At 35.9% G+C, this 16,651-nt stretch overlaps 2 protein-coding genes across 3 annotated transcripts; both read left to right on the top strand.

Moving 5' to 3' along the window:
* Nucleotides 1-6,274: 6,274 nt before the first annotated feature.
* Nucleotides 6,275-11,790, top strand: LOC125210423. Its single transcript, XM_048109981.1, has 7 exons — nt 6,275-6,339; nt 6,454-6,942; nt 9,500-9,560; nt 9,631-9,718; nt 10,019-10,227; nt 10,839-11,018; nt 11,116-11,790. The coding sequence occupies exons 1-7, from the start codon at nt 6,275-6,277 to the stop codon at nt 11,641-11,643; spliced, it is 1,620 nt and encodes a 539-aa protein (XP_047965938.1). The 3' UTR covers nt 11,644-11,790.
* Nucleotides 11,791-12,818: 1,028 nt separating this feature from the next.
* LOC125212912 (putative late blight resistance protein homolog R1B-16) lies at nt 12,819-16,071 on the top strand. Of its 2 annotated transcripts, none has more exons than XM_048113206.1 (3): nt 12,819-13,173; nt 13,266-15,569; nt 15,857-16,071. In XM_048113206.1, exons 1-2 carry the CDS (start codon nt 12,864-12,866, stop codon nt 15,566-15,568), a joined length of 2,613 nt encoding a protein of 870 aa, XP_047969163.1. In that variant the 5' UTR covers nt 12,819-12,863; the 3' UTR covers nt 15,569; nt 15,857-16,071. The 2 variants fall into 2 exon arrangements, with proteins under 2 accessions (XP_047969163.1, XP_047969164.1); XM_048113207.1 differs by having other exon boundaries at nt 13,012-13,173; nt 13,274-15,569.
* Nucleotides 16,072-16,651: the final 580 nt, after the last annotated feature.

Here is a 16,651-nt window from a genome sequence, read left to right as displayed (position 1 = left end):
GTTATTGTTTTAAAAAATTTCCAATGCAAATAATTGGATCCCAATTTTTGTGTCTTAAAAAACAAGTAAATTTTTTGTAGTGTCATGTTTTCTGTTTGTAATAAATTTGGATCATTACTGGTTCTTTGATAAGGCCGTGGTTATAATTTCCAAAAAAATAAAAAAAAAAACAGAAATAATTTCGCGTAAGTTTGGTGCAAAATAATTATCTAAAGGTCAATAACTTGGTATATCTGGTTAAATAGAGCGACCGGATACAATGACCTTTTTATTTATTTATTTATTAATTAATTAAGATAAAATGTTATAAATAAAAAAGATGGTGGGACACGGCCGCAAAGTGATTTACCGAAGAATAATGTCTTAGATACAAATATTGAGATTATGGCCATATAAAAGTTATTCTCAAATTAATTTAACTTTGATATATTAGTATCAATGCATCATGAGTGTCGAAATTACTATAGTGTGTAGTATGAAGCATGAAATTATCTTCCAATTAATTATCACCTCGTACCATCTAACTTTACACCTTTCAATTTACCATTTGAAAGGTTGGAAAAGAAGGGTAATGGATAGACTTGTCAACAAAATATCAAGAAACACAAAAAAAGGTTTTCACGAATATATATAAGTTAAGATTGTGCAAAGAATTGACAAACATAATAGATTTAATTAATTAAAAACTATCAACATTAGTAATTAAGATGACATAGAAAAACCCTCAGAAATTGCTTAGTGGAAGGAGCATAATTTCCTCAAAAAATGATCTTTAATTTTCTCAAATTGCATTAAACCAATCGAGTTTGAAAATGTTTAAAGCTGAGAAATGTCCTTGTCAAGCAACCAGACAAGAAAGGTTTCAACCATAAAAATTAATTAAATGTTAAAGCAGATTGCTCATGCGTGGTGTCTAATCATAATGTTCTTAGCAAAACCCTAAAGTATTTAATGTTAATATTTTAGTATGCAAGAAATGGGTGGTCGTGGGAAAATCCTTTTATAGTCATGAAAATGTTATCCTTGCCATGTTTGGAAATATTCGCATGTTCATTACTTTAATTACATTAATTTTTCCAAAAATGGCACATGTGCATTGATCTTACACTTACCTTTGCATTGTTGGTTATGATCATCATGTTCCCTTCATCATTTTCGATATATACCTCTTCCCCTCTAATGTCACACCCTCAAATCACATCCTCTCTCTACCTATTTTTTCTTGTAGTGTCACTACTCAAAAACCCTAATCTAGATCTATTTTCATGGCGATACATACGAAAAATATTGTTGTTGTTGTTGTTTGCACGTTTGTTTTTATTTTGGATCACCATTTATGCCACGTGTCAGCACACCATCCACATAAAATCCGCCCACCGGCTCCAGTGCAAGCCCTAATCAAGTCAGGCAATCCGCCCCCTGCTCAGGTTTTAGTCAAGTCAAAGCATCGACCGGTTTCAGTAAGGTCAAAGTCTCGAGTAGCTGCACGAGTCTCGGTCAAGTCAAATCCTCGACAAAATTTAGTCAAGGCGAACCCAAAAATGATCGAGGGCCGAATCATCAATAGGTATAAGAAGATACAAACGGATGCGTATAGACCTACTTCACCAGGAAATAGCCCCGGAATGGGGCATGATGTACCTCCGAGAGGCTAGAAGGCAAGGTAGCATGACAAGAAAAACCTTAATATTCCAAAAACACACAATGTTTTTTTGTTTTATTGGTGATGTGTGGTGAGTTCTAATTAAGATTAATGTTTTGATTGTGGATCAATGAAAAATAAACTATGATGGTCCTAGATTTCCCTCCCCAACTTTTTTATTTCTACTCGAGATTATTATGGTAGAAAAGAAATGGCAATGAATTATAGATGTAGATGAGTTTGCATGCATGCAACAATTTTCTTTTGCTTATTTAGAGAAATTGGATTTTGTAATTAGTTGTGTAATTTTCCCAATGATTATGGAAGGATTTGTCTTTATTCTCTATTGACTTTTGCTAGACATCTTAGGACCACTTCTAATCTACACCAAGGTTTTAGGTGTCGAGAGAGAGAGAAGTTTGGAATACTTAATTTTTTTTTTCTTATTTCATGAAATAAATAGTGTATTATGTTAGTACTTGTTATTAAATGGAGTATTATATTATTGCATGACATATAAATTACACATACATATAGTGAGTGGTGTTTTATGTTGAGTTGTAGTATAGTGCTTGAGTTAAAATATTGTGTTAAAGATATCTATATTTTAATAAAAGAATTTGAATATTACTCTATATGTTGATGCTACTTTTCCTATTCCACACTAGTAATTAAGAATACACAATGTATGCGGCTCCACGTGTCATGTTTTGGATGGAGAACTAAGCATTATTTCTTCTGATGATATATTATATGTTGGGAGTGGTTCTAAAGAAATCAATCCTATGTTTAAATTATAAATTAATTATCCGTGATGTTGATTGGTATTGTTGAACCTAATTTAAGGAGTAAAAGGTAATGTGAAAATGCTGCGTTAAGATATTTGTGATGTTGATTGGTTATGATGATCTTAATATATGAGATAATGTTAAAATGCTGATCAGTGAAGATATTTGAGATGTTGATTGGTTATGATGATCTTAACATATGAGATAATGTTAAAATGCTGATCAGGGAAGATATTTGAGATGTTGATTGGTTATGATGATCTTAACATATGAGTTAAGTAATATTGTTAAAATGCTGAGTGAAGATATTCGAGTGTTGATCATTGGTTATGTTGATCATTGGTTATGATGATCTTATTGTAAGGGGTAAAATGTAATGTGAAAATACTGAGTGAAGATAACTCAAGATTTTTGTTAAGTTCGATGTATTTATTAAAGTGTTTATAAACATTAGAACAAATTCAATTTATTTGGGGACAATTAATACATCAATATGGGAATACTAGACGATGCGTATGATAGAAATTCATGGGTTCCATCCTAAAAACAATTGGTAATAGGAGGAGGGGCCATGAGACTTATATAGTTATTACAGTTTTGTTTGTACCCCGACGTGAGATGATATATATACTTCAATTTGTTTCGTTTTTTTATTTCTTGTTTTGATTTCTAGTATTTACTTATTTTATAGAGTATAGTTTAAGACTTTAAAAGTTATCTTGTTGGGAACCATATGATTAACGGCTATTTTATATACTACCCATATTTTATGTACTCTTTCTACTGTATGTGTTAATGTGGGTATTCTCTTAAACTTTTTTTTAAGGGGAACCACTTTTTGTGTATTCAATATGTAGAGGAATATTCCACAAATTAAAAACTAAAACCTACTCCATAATATATTTTAGAGGAATATATGCTGGTGCAGTAGAGCTTCATTGTCAAGGATTCGATAACAACACTCTCCAAATAACAATAGTTAAAAAATGGACATGTACAAATTAAATCTACAAAGAAACAAACATAATTGCAACACAGTTATAGGAAAACTGAAAGCAGTAGCACATGTGTATATGCCTAATCAATAATAGACTAACAATTACTCTCTCCGTCCCAGATAATTTGGGACACTTTGACCCGGCACGGGTTTTAAGAAATCTAATGGAAAGTGAGTTGAAAAAGTTGGTGGGATGTGAGTCCTACTTTTAAAGTATTAATTTTATAATAAAATGTGAGTAGGAATTAGTAAATGGAATATGAGGTCCACTACCAAAAATGGTAAAAGTGAAATGGGACAAATTATGTAAGACTGCCTGAAATGGAATACTGAGTCGAATTATTTGGGACGGAGGGAGTATCTCTTTAATGTTTTTTTTATTACGTGAGGTGACCCCTAAAAGTTTAGATTATATTTGCATAATCGTGCCACTTGCAGGGGCTTCATCATACGAGGTATTTAACTTAGGATATTCTTATCTCACAATTATTACGTAATAGTACTAATTAAGGCACTAAAATGTGTACTATTGCACTTCTCATTGGCCCTAACATATTCCATTGATCTCCCTTAAACGTAGAGACTTTGGAAAGAACAAGAGCATAATAATATAAAATTGGTAACATATGAGAAAAAAATAATGGTTAGTAAGATTTATTTAATTATTAGTAAAATTTTCCAGATATAAATTTGGCTAATTTTTATTGATTGATGATCAATATGACAAAGAAAAGACTAGTTTTAAGTTTTAAGTGACGAAAGGTATATAATACTATGGCTAGCTCACTTATTTTCTATACCTGTTAATTTCTTTATTAAGTGTAATTAATTTGTCTCTCTTTTACTTTTTAGATAAGTAGTACAATCACAACAAAACTTACATTCTCTCCTTATTTTATTAAATAAATCAAAAAAACCACACCCACCAAAATACCCATGTAATCAAGTGAATCAAGACCTTGCACATAAGCATTGTGGGGGATGACATATGATTATATTTAAAGTAATTTAATTCTTATTGGTAGCATTAACCTTTTGTCATAGTAAGTCAAAAGGTTTTTTTTTTTCATAGTTAGTCAAAAGGTGTATCGTGTAGTTGTGAATGACTAGGAAAATTTCTGGGCAATTGGTTAATGATCTCCCTGTTGACCGCGCACCATCTCTCTTCATCCAAAGGAGCGTGATAAGTCAACTTGCACTTATTTGGAGGGAAGTACTCATGCTCATGCATGTTTAGTTTTTTAATTGTTTTTAATACTACGTCCATCCTTTCAAAATAGAAACTAAATTATTTTCATTTTGGGTCGTCCCTTAAAAATAAAAATTTTTGAATTTTTTTATTTTAGGACGTGGACTCCACAATTAACTAACACTACTTTGACTACTTTTTCTCTTTCTCTCTCTTACTTTATCAAATTTTCTTTTCTTCTTTCTTTCTTTACTAATTATTTTATCTTACTTTACCAATTGTGTATTGAAATTCGTGTTATATCAAAAATTTCTGTTTTTCAAGGACAGAATGTAGTGTAGAAAAAGCTGCGACTTGATATGACCAAATGAATAGAAGGCAAAATATGTCCTTTTGAAAATAGGAGGTGTGTCTCATGTTCGGCCTCTTCTCTAACACAGAAAAATTGCAATTTCCTACATGAAATAAGGATTTAACATAACTAAGTTGAGCTAATTTTAATACTATACTTTTTTCAAAATGAGGAGTTTATAATATTGATGGAATTGCAACATATTCAAAAGCCTAATAAAAATGATTCTTACGCAGTTGAACCCGAAACGGCGAGATCTTTGGCATAGAACATTAACACACACCCACAGTCCACACACACCTTTTATAAAAAATGATGCATATCTTATTTCATATGTATGTGTTATATAAACTAATTTAGATTAAGAGTTTGATGTTTAACAGATGGAAAAATATTGGATCAAAATATCTTTCTGTATAGAATTAGTACTTCTTTTTTGATCCGAATAAATTAAGTCGAATTAACACCAATCCATTTCGAAGTAGTGCTATGAATTAATAACAATATATTGGTAGGGCCACTGACGAACACAGTTACAGTGGGGGGATTATCTTTATTAAAATTTATTGGAAATTATTCTGAGTCCAAATCAAGTTATTGATTGAAGATCAGGAGGGGCTGAAATTACATTGGAAAAAGAAAAAGAATGGTTGCAAAAATAGTTTGAGAAGAAAAAATAGTTTGAAGGAGAAAAAGATTGCATAAAAATACATACTACACTAACAATGTGAAATATTTTTTTAATATATTGTACTGCCGTAAGAAAAATATAAAGCATTGATGCCCTACTATTATTTTTTTTTGTGTCCGACACCATATGGCATCATTATTAATAAAAGTTTGTAGATGTGAATAAAAATGTAGTGCTTTTCCTTTGGATTTGATGCAATTTTAGTATTTTATAGACTGATTTTGGAAGTTAATTTACCTCGAATGTAAGTCGTGGCTGGATAGAAAATACTACCAAAATTGACAAAGTTTAGAGTAAGAGAAAGACCAAAACTACAAGCGACATGTATTGCTAAATGCTAATTACATGGAGTACTCCTAGGCTAGAATGTAGTAGGATTTGTTGTAAATTGATAGGATCCAAATTCCTATCATCAGATTTCAAGACCATGCAAAAATGAAAACAAGACAATACCCTAATTGAAGTTACAGAGGAGGCGTTTCACACAAGAATGATAGTAATAAATATTTTATATCTTAATTCTTAATTATACAAAAAAGTTATCTAGGAAAAAAACATTAAGTTTGGCGGCGCTCCGGCGGGTTCGACTTGAACTCGTTCGACGATTGGGCGAGCATGTACAACTGTTTGGGTACTCCCGGTTCGTCGCCGGGCACCCAAGGCTCGACCACCCCGCCGGCGTACCAAACACCACATTTTGATGTGGATGCATACTATCGTCCCTCCCCCCAGAGGTACGGGCAATCGCCGGGATTATCCCAAATTCCGGAGAATTTTTTGGCGCCTGAACGCAGTTTGCCCGACTGGCCAATTGGTGGAGGCTCCGGCTCCGGCTCCGGCAGGATCAACCTCAGTCTCGGCGTCAATGCCGAGGAGGAAGAGGAGGCAGCGGCTGCAGAGGTTGGTGGAGACGGCAGCCGGCATGCATACAGCCAAGCCGAGACGTTGGCTCTGTACGACGCTTGGATCAGCGTCTCGTACGATCCTGTCGTCGGGAATCAACAAACCCACAAGTGTTTTTGGCTAAAAGTCACCGAAGTTTACAACGCACGAAGGCCGACGAATACCGTTCCCCGCAACGTGAAGATGCTCCGCAGTCATTGGGAGCGAAGCGACAAAGATGTCAAAAAATTTTGCGCGATATACAGGGGAGAAGAGGCGAATTATCAGAGCGGAGCCAGTGGAGCCGACATTCTGAGAGCGGCGTTGCGGGTCTTCAAAGACGACGTCGGCAAAGATTTCAAGCTTGTCGATGTTTGGTCGCAAGTCCACCACCTTGAAAGGTGGGCTGGCGGTGTCGAGTCGGGCTCGAAACGCACGAAGCGCACGGCGCGTGGCCACTACTCGTCTAGTGATGGCGGCGAAGGCAACACCTCACGTGAGGGCACGCCAACCGATGATGCAGGGGGGTCTTCTTCCGGTGCACGACGTCGGCCGCAAGGGACCAAGGCGGCGAAGGCGGCTAGAGCCAGGGGGAGAGCGAGAGCGAGAGGGATGGGCCGCGGCGGACCAAGCCAGGCGGGCGAGGGCTCGGGCTCCGGCACGGGCTCCATGTACCTAGTCGCCACGATGGCGGACCTCTCAAAAATGAATCCTGGCCAAGTTGCAGCCCATATGGCCGGAATTGAGTATATGAGAGCTCAACTTGGTATAGTTGTACCGCCGACTTCGGGGGATGATGATTCGCCGGCGGAGTAGTTTTTTTATTTTTTAGGATTTTAAATTATGTACTTTTTTTATTTTTTAGGATTTTAAATTATGTATTTTTTTCTATTTTTTAGGCTTTTAAGTTGTAATATTTATTTTATTTTAATGAAGTGTGTTTTTATTAATTGAATTTGTTGGAATTAAAAATAAAAAATGAAATTGAATGAATAGTTAAGATGATGGTTAAGAGATGGAGGGTGTTAGAGACCAAAAGATCATAAACTAAATGTATGAGACAAAAAGGATTTTAGGGCAAATATAAGGGACCAAAATTGGACTTTACTCTTATAATTAAATCCTAACAACTATGAAAATAAATAAAATTCTAACAAGTATAAATAAATCATAAAATACATCTAATTATCAACTCACTTTCGGAATAAAATAAAAGTATAGGTCCTTATCAACTCCTCATAGTTGAAATACACATTGCCCTCGAGGTGTAAGCCAGAAAATAAATTTTCATCTTTGTTTTGATCATCATTTGCAATTAAAATTACATGACTTGGTTGAGTGAAATCAGGTTTTTGTTGGGATTTTTTAGGTTGACACTGATTGAGAAACTGTCTTTTGGCATGAGATCTCTTTTAGTAACTTCAGTGACCACAACAAAGAGTTTTGGGCTATGGAATTTTGAAGGAAAATCTGGATTGCACTGTATTATGCTCAACCATTGTCTCGACGTGCACTTGCGGTTGCGACTCATTTTTATATTTTACAATAGTCCCGATGACGGGACCAAACATAGCATTGGTTTTTTGTCGATATGCAAATATTTTGTACGTGAATGTGCGTCATATTGGTGTAGATGGTGAAATATTGATCAATTTTTTGTTGAAAAATAGGTAGAGAGTTTGCCCACGAGCTGTGCAGATTATTACATTGATAATCTTGGAATTATTCCGATGTTGGGTGGTCAAGCAAGAGATCCACAAGGAATAAACGACAATCATCATAATATTAAAACAATCAAAGTATTCCTAATTACTAAAGTCCAACCTGTGGGATCGCTGCTAGAAAAGCGAGGGGCAACAAGGGGAGCTTGAGCAGTAATGGGAGAAGAGTAAATCAATTAAAACATCAGTTGATAGGATCCATCGGCAAATTTCAAGAGTAAATCTTTTAAATCATCAATCATTTATGAGGATAAAAAAAATGTATCTTCGAAATTATCTTTTAAATCATCAATCATTTATGAGGATACAAAAAATGTATCTTCGAAATTAAAACATATCCAAACAACTATGATAAACAAATCAAATTCTAGTAATATCTAAATTATACTCCCTCCATTTCTGAAAAGTACTCCATCCGTCCATAAAAAATAATCACATTTCCAGTACGATTTTAATGAAAAATTAGTAAAATAAGAGAAGTGAGAGAAAAAAACAGGTAAGGTTAAAATATTTGGACAGCACAATACCCCTAAACAATTTTACTACTCCTCCGTCCCTTAAATAATATCACAGTTTGATGGAGCACGAGTTTTAAGAAATATAATGAAAAGTGAGTTAAAAAAATTTGTAGGACGTCAGTCTTATTTTTAAAATATTAATTTTATAATAAGCTGTAAATGAGAATAAGTTAGTAGAATGTAAAGTTCATTATAAAAAATGGTAAAAAGTGAAATAAATGTGACAAATTTTATGGGACGGACAAAAATGAAAAAATGTGACAAAATTTCAGAGACGAGGAAGTAATACATTAACACTCATACTTGGCATAGGGTGTAAAATAGAATAAAATAATAATATGGATATTATTTGAAAGAAAATGAAGTATCGAATTCCTATCGTAAACTATATTTTTCATATACTGATTGATAAATTTTAGGTTATAGAAATCGTTGGATTGATGTGCCGTAACTTGATGTACAAACACAGAGGGGGAAAACCCCAGGCCGATTGCCGCATGGCAATCAGCATATGGCATTGGGAAATGGGGGGATTCAGTTTGACCACCGCAGCTGTCCGCTTTGGCGGCGGAGATACGGGGCGGCGCTCTTTAATTTTGCACCCACAATTTCTGTTTTAACAATTTTCAACCCTCGTAGTTTGTGTCGATCGATCATCAACTCTACACGTTTGCTCATCCTAATCTCAATTAACTACTCTTACCCTTTTCCAATCACAGACGTGTCACTTTCCTGCTACTCACCGTCTCGCCACGTCTCCCTCTCTTCCTCTCCTACAATGTTTTCGCTTTTTTTACTATTTCTTTTTCTGTTTAAAGCTCTAGTCTTGAAATCCCTAATTCCCCAATAGCTCACCACCACCAGCCGCTCTGCCTTTTGTCTTCTCAACATTCATCAGTTCTGTTGCCCCAGAATTCTCTATTTGCTCTCAATTTCAGGTTTTGTTGCCTTTTTTGTTTCTACCAATCAATAAACCATATGATTGCTGTATGGATACAGAGTTTTGAGTTGTGTGATTGTTTATGCAAACAATTAGTTCAATTATAGTCTTCATTTCTTGTGTTCTACATAATTAGTTCAATATATGTTTAAGATTAGGTTTATATATGCTGTCTTATTGCAGAGGTAGTTTGCATTATTGAACTTTGTCTATGTTGAGATGGTTTTGGTGTGCTGTGAAATCGAAACGGTTGCAACGCTGTGGAATTGATCGATGGCTCTGTTGGTGTCTTCATTAGTGGGATTGGCACTAAGGCCTCTATTACTAGCAAAACTGTCTTGCCAAGTCGGGGCGCGAGGCCTCTGCATCGTTGTGTTGACGTGGTTGGAGGTGTTGAGATATGCTCTCTGCCTGCATTTTGTTATCCTATGGAGGCTTGCAATCTGGGGTATGGCGGTTCTGTCCCTTCCCGTACGAGCATTCAGTGCGTTGTATAGGGAGAGAATGGTAATTTTGCTTCAACTTTGTGCTCCTTCAGTGGATACTTGCATTGTGTAGTTTTGTAGTAATTAACTTGAGGTTATTGCATTGCTTCATCATAGTCGCGTGCAAGTTTTGCTATTGGAGATTGTTTGAGCTACATTGTGCTGCTTCGATTCTGTGTAAATGATTTTGTGAGTTCCGTTGCACGTCTAGGCTTACTTGTATTCAGATATGAGGTTACATGTAAGTTAGTTTTAGTGCTAGATTTCAGCTTAGAAGAAGGAAATTCGTTTATTTCCCTGTTTCTAGCAAGGTGTGATGCAACTAAGTGTACATGTAGTGTAGCCCGTGTTATATGAGAGGGCACATGTTGCAAATCCTTGCTAAATGAGAATGTTGGGTGATGCTTTTTTGAGTTTGTTGCATCTATATTCGCTTCAAGAGATTATATCAAAGTCGCGTGCTTAGTTTTTGTTTGTGACAGAGTTGAGGTATTAGCATTACATTTTGCTTCAATTCTCCAAAGATGATTTTTGCTCTCACAGTCGATGTGGAAAGTAAGAAAAAGCACGAAAGAGAGAAAAAATTTACTGGAGTCTTGCAGTTTTACTAATTAGAGAACAGTCGATATGCAGCTAGAGATGCAACTCCATCGACTGAGAAATGAAATGGAAGATGTTCTTTTGGATTCTAAGGAGCTAGAAGAGCAACTCCACGAGGCCATAGAAGAACGTTCAACAATGGAGATGTTGGTTATAGAACTCGAGAAAGAGCACGGCGAAGCCATCCTTAAGATTAAGTTACTAGAAGGGGAGGTAACTAAAGAATCAATCCTCGACTCCTTAATGTCATGTCATGTTTCGTTCATCTATGTCGACATCTCTTGCATTCATTCCCCGCCCTAACCTGCAGGTCCAGAATCTGAAGGATGAAGCACAACAATTGAAGGAGATTCAAGGGAAAATTCTCTCGAGCTACGTGGGTCAAGACGGCCGCCATCTCACAGTCACTCATAACATCGGTAAATCACCTTACAGACTTGATTATGATAGAGAAGAAGTGATTGAAGATGTTTCCAAGGATGAGATGAGGATGTTTGCGAGGATAATCTCAAAGGAGTACGGTGTTCTAGCACGAGAGAGGAAGGTGGCGCTATCTAGAAGCCTATTTAGCGTATTGCTATCCCTCATGGTTGGTTTAATCGTCTGGAAAGCCAAAGCTCCGTGCACGCCTCTAGTAATTGCTCTTTTTGTAGTTGTCACCATGTCGTTGCGTAGCGTTCTCCAGTTATTTGCGCGGGTTGAGCATAAACCCGCATCCGAGTCCCTCGTCCTCTTGAGCATCAATTGGTTTATACTTGGAACTTTAGCTTATCCCATGTTTCCAGCGGTGGCTCGTTTCTTGGCTCCGGTGGCTGAGTTTTCTACAACGAGCTCTTGAGTAGCGGCCGCGGGTAATAGTCTTCGGTTTTGGAAGTTACGCACAGTGTCAGTCTCCGATGTTTTCGGTTTTCTTGTCTTGTTTGTAGCATGGTTTGAGGTTTGTACTAATATGGTTTGCTATATAGAGGTGATTTAAATTGTTGTAGTTTTATTCTGACTAGTGTAAAATCCGTGCTATGCGTGGATTATTAATTTATTTTTATATCTGTCCAAATTTTAAAAAGGTAACCAACATTTACATAGCATAAAAAAATAATACTTTCTCTCATCTGCAGCAAAAAATTGTAAAATAAGAGAATGACAAAAGATAGGTGAAGTAAGAGATAGGGAGAAGAAGTGTTGGAAAGAGATGAGAAAAAAAGAATAAAGCATAAAATGAAACTTTTATTTCTTAAAATGAGATTATTTGTTTTGGACAATTTTAAATGGCAAAATGAAATTATTTTTCATGGAGGAATGAGTATAAATAAAAATACGTATGTAACAATAATTTAATCTTGTATTGCCTCGTGTTTAGAAATACAACCTTGATTAGTTTTTGTTACTTTCAATTGGAAACATAGTCTTATTCACCTTGCTTATCTTATCTATCAGAAACCACAGTGAATTGATATTGAGTGAAATGGCTTCTAATGGAGCTCTTATTTCTGTTATGCATATTATAAATCAACATCAAACACATCCACACCCTCCTATTTTTATCGACTTAAAACAGGTCGAATCTCTCACTCTTCCTTGCAAGAGGGCTGTTCTTCCCACGGTGGCTACACCGAGGATGAAGATATATGGGAGAGTCGAATTGCTGAAACAGCTTACGATGTTGAAGATGGGACCGAGTCCTATATTGTCGATCAAGTTCATGCTCGGTCAAAAATTGATCTACAACACATACAAATTAATTAATTCAAAGACTAAAACTAATTTACATTATCAATTTTGGAGGGGCTAATAAATTATTTCACTTATTGTAGAAGATTATTTTATATTCAACTTGCCTCAATTATTGGAAATTCATGACACCCCAATTTTGGATTATCTAATCTGTATATTGGTTGTTAGACATAGAAAATGTAACTTAAACTACGTATGACTAATCTACAAAACTATTCATCAAAAACCAGTTTGGTTGTTTCTTCACATTGCAAATTAACACAGTCTATCTTCTTTTTATCTTGCTAGTCTTGAGAAACCACCTCTGTGAATTAAAATTTGAGTGAAATGGCTGCTTATGGAGCTCTAGTTTCGGTTATGTATATTATAGATCAAATCCAAACACATCCACGCCCTCCTATTTCCATTGACCAAAAACAGGTTGAATCTCTCACTCAACTAGTGACTTCCTTGCAAAAATTTCTTGAAGGCTATTCTCCCCGCGGTGGCTACACCGAGGATGAAGATGTCTGGGAGTGTCGCATTGCTGAAGCGGCTTACAATGCTGAAGATGTGATCGAGTCGTATATTGTTGATCAAATTCTTGTTCGATCAAGAAATGATGTACAAAACATCAGCTCCACTGAATTCTATCAAGGTCTTGTTCAATTTATTAGCAAAGTTATTGGATTAAATTTAATTAGTCTACACACTTTTTGCTTTCTAATCAAGGCATGGTGACTTAAATAGGTTTGCAGGAGGTGATAGAGAACATGAATTTGATCAAGATTGAGATTGATGAGAAGATGGTACTCCAAGATCAACAACACATCATCAAGCCTTTGAGCGGTGATGTCGTTGCTGCAGGCTCGTCTAAATCTACTTCCACTGCTAAGAACGTCACCATGATTGGTTTTGATGATGTCTTGTTGCAAATGTTGGACAAGATCACTGGAGGAGGATCCAGCCGCCAGATTATCCCGATCGTTGGAATGGGTGGGATAGGCAAGACCACTCTTGCTCGGAATATCTATGTAAGTCCACTTGTCCAGGAATCTTTTGATGTTTGCGCTTGGTCAACAATTTCTCAAGGGTACAATGCTCGAGAAATTCTTAGACAAATTCTTGATCAGGTAGACGGGGCTAAGGGGGGTGACTTAAGTGTAGATGAGTTAGGAGATTATTTGTACAAATATTTGTTTGGAAGGAAGTATTTTATTGTAATGGATGATATGTGGACAATTGAGGCTTGGGATCGAGTCAGGAGATTCTTTCCGGATAATAACAATGGGAGTAGGATGGTAGTGACTACGAGGCTATCAAACTTGGCATCTCAATTTAACTACTCCAATGGTCTTGATTTGGAATTTTTGGATGAGGATGCTAGTTGGGACCTATTTTGCAAAACTGTGTTCGGGGAAGAAGCTTGCCCTCTTGAGTTGGAGGACATTGGGAAAAAGATTGTGCAAGGTTGTAAGGGACTTCCGTTGTCGGTTGCTGTGATCGGGGGACTCTTATCAAAATCTGAACGAACAAAAGAAAGTTGGGGATTGTTTGAAAAAAATATAAGTTCAATTGTGAACTTGGATGATAACGAGAATTGCTTGCAAGTATTATACACGAGTTATAATAATTTGCCAGCGTTTTTAAAACCATGTTTTCTCTATATGGGAATATATGACGAAGATGAAGATATTTCAATCTTTGAAATCACCCTTTTATTGGTTACGGAGGGATTAGTAAAACCAATTAATGGAAAAAGTTTAGAAGAGGCAGCAGAAGAGTATATGGAAGAACTTGTTGATAGAAATATGGTTATAGTAGAAAACCGCAAGCATTCTGGGAAACTAAAAACATTGAAAATGCATGACCTGTTGAGGGATGTATGTGTGAGAGAAGGTCGAAAATTGAAGTTTTTAAGTTTGTTGGAAGAGGGGAGCTTTCCACAAGCCATAAATTCTCAACGTCGTATCGTGCGCAGGTCAAAAGAAGATGAATATCCAACTCAAATCCTTCAACTCTTGGATTCTGCTTCCCTTCTCCGGTCATTTTTAGGGTCATGTCCAAGGAGTTTGGCATGTAAATTTAGATTGTCAAGGGTACTTCTGTTTGAGGAATGTTTTGAGCAAGCAGATAGTTATGAGAAGATTTTTCGTGGTTTGGTTAACTTGCGTGTTCTCGGTCTCACTGTTGATATGCATTTGTTACCCAGAATTCCTTCTTCAGTGTGTTTTCATTGGAATTTACAGTCAATATATTTATCTGGTATCAGTGATGACTTTGTTTTGGAGACTTGGAAGGTGTCTCAACTTAGGCATGTCATAACCGATGACGAAGGAAAACTTGATGGTGCATATTGTCTCCCGAATTCTCTCACTGAGGAAGAGGATACGGTGGTATTAGAAAACCTGCAAACCCTTTATAATGTGAAGAATCTCAAGTTTGGCGAGGGAGTGCTTAAAAGAATCCCGAATGTCAAAAAATTGAAGCTATACTATGATGCCTCTGGTGAAGAAGATTGTTACGCTCTCAACAATCTCCATCGCCTCCACAAACTTGAAACTCTTCGACTTGTTTGTGATACAGCACTATCTGATGGGCATTTGGTGCAAGAAGTGATCTTCCCGCGTTCTCTCAAGAAGTTGATATTGAAAGAAACCTATCTTCCTTGGGAAGACATGAACGCGAAAATAGGTTTGTTGCCCCTTCTTCAAGTTCTCCAGCTGGAAAGGAACTCCTTCGCTGGGTCTGAGTGGGAAACAATGGAAGACCAGTTCTTGAGTCTCAAGTTCTTGCAGATTGAGCATTGTGATCTGGAGTGTTGGATCACAGACGACACCCACTTTCCAAGCCTCGAGCATATTGTTCTTTCTGATTTATCCGCCTTGGGAGAGATTCCTTTGAGCATCGGAGACATACCAACGCTTCAATCCATTAAGATGAGTCAATGTAGTCAATCTGTGGTGGATTCAGCTGAAAGAATACAGGAGGAGCAACTGGAACTAGGCAATGAAAATCTTCTAGTCCTTAATTATTCGATGAAGAATTTGTGAGGTAACCGTTCAACCTTATTTTTGCTTTTTGTTTAGTCCTCTAAAAACATACTCAAGCAAGAGTGGATTCACTTATTAACTACCTCAAGTAAGATATGCACATTAAGATGTTTTTTTTTTAATTACATAATTTTTATTAGTATGTTGTAATCAATTGTCCTTCACTTTTCACATGAAATAAGACCAACATTGCCATCATAGAAGAAAATTATATTGGTTGTTACTTAATGTTGCCCCATTTTTAAAAATCTCCATAAAGAGAAATTTCATACTAGTATATTTTTGCAGAAATTGCTCTACGGATCATGTCTACTTGTAGTGGGAGAAGATGCAAGTCTACAAAATCGAGCTAATCCAAGTTGTGTTTGTTTCTAGCATTTTTATGTAACTTATTTACTGTTATCCCTTTTCCTATTCAAGTATGTATTGTTTGTATTGTATTCATTTCAAGATTGAGAATATTAAGTTATTGTGATTTTGTGAGTTTGCTAATCAAACTGTTGTTGATAAGAATGCAGTTTATTTATCATATGGAAAAGTACTCCTAATTAATTGATTTGAGTCTTGTTATAGGTTGATTCTATCGTCATTTTATCTCTAATTAATTGCATAACATATCTTAGTGTTTCCATTTCAAAAAAAAATAAAATTAGAGTATGTGAAAGTTCTCATAGAATCCGTTGGTTTGTACTCCCTCTGTCCCACAAAAGATGTCACAGTTTTCTTTTTAGTTTGTCTCACAAAAGATGTCACATTTTCATTTTTAGAAAAAATTATCTCAAATTAATATAAAAATTACATTTTCTCTCTTCATTTAACACACAAAACAAAACCTCCTAAAATTTCGTGTCATCCCACAAGTGTGACATCTTTTGTGGGACGGAGGGAGTATAAAACAAAATTAATTTGTATGCGACATATTTCGTCCAAAAAAGAGATGGACTGGGTTTTTATAAAAATATGGATTGGGTGGTTTGGACTTGCACAAGAGACCCATTTGTAATACTAGTGTTACCACCCGTGCTATGCACGGGCCAAAGAATTTTCAAATAATGAAAATATATTAACAATTAAATATATTAA

This window comes from Salvia hispanica, chromosome 3, assembly GCF_023119035.1.
Source record: "Salvia hispanica cultivar TCC Black 2014 chromosome 3, UniMelb_Shisp_WGS_1.0, whole genome shotgun sequence".
Lineage (NCBI taxonomy): Eukaryota > Viridiplantae > Streptophyta > Magnoliopsida > Lamiales > Lamiaceae > Salvia > Salvia hispanica.
This window is presented reverse-complemented; position numbering and strand designations above follow the sequence as displayed.

What these genes read in the sequence shown, in the direction of transcription:
- LOC125210423 (XM_048109981.1), top strand. Translation starts at nt 6,275, where the DNA reads ATGTACAACTGTTTGGGTACTCCCGGTTCGTCGCCGGGCACCCAAGGC. An exon ending in CAAGTCCACCACCTTGAAAG is followed by an intron (nt 6,943 to 9,499) that starts GTGGGCTGGCGG and finishes TTCCAATCACAG; the next exon opens with ACGTGTCACTTTCCTGCTAC. An exon ending in CTATTTGCTCTCAATTTCAG is followed by an intron (nt 9,719 to 10,018) that starts GTTTTGTTGCCT and finishes TGTCTTCATTAG; the next exon opens with TGGGATTGGCACTAAGGCCT.
- LOC125212912 (XM_048113206.1), top strand. Translation starts at nt 12,864, where the DNA reads ATGGCTGCTTATGGAGCTCTAGTTTCGGTTATGTATATTATAGATCAA. An exon ending in CTCCACTGAATTCTATCAAG is followed by an intron (nt 13,174 to 13,265) that starts GTCTTGTTCAAT and finishes TGACTTAAATAG; the next exon opens with GTTTGCAGGAGGTGATAGAG.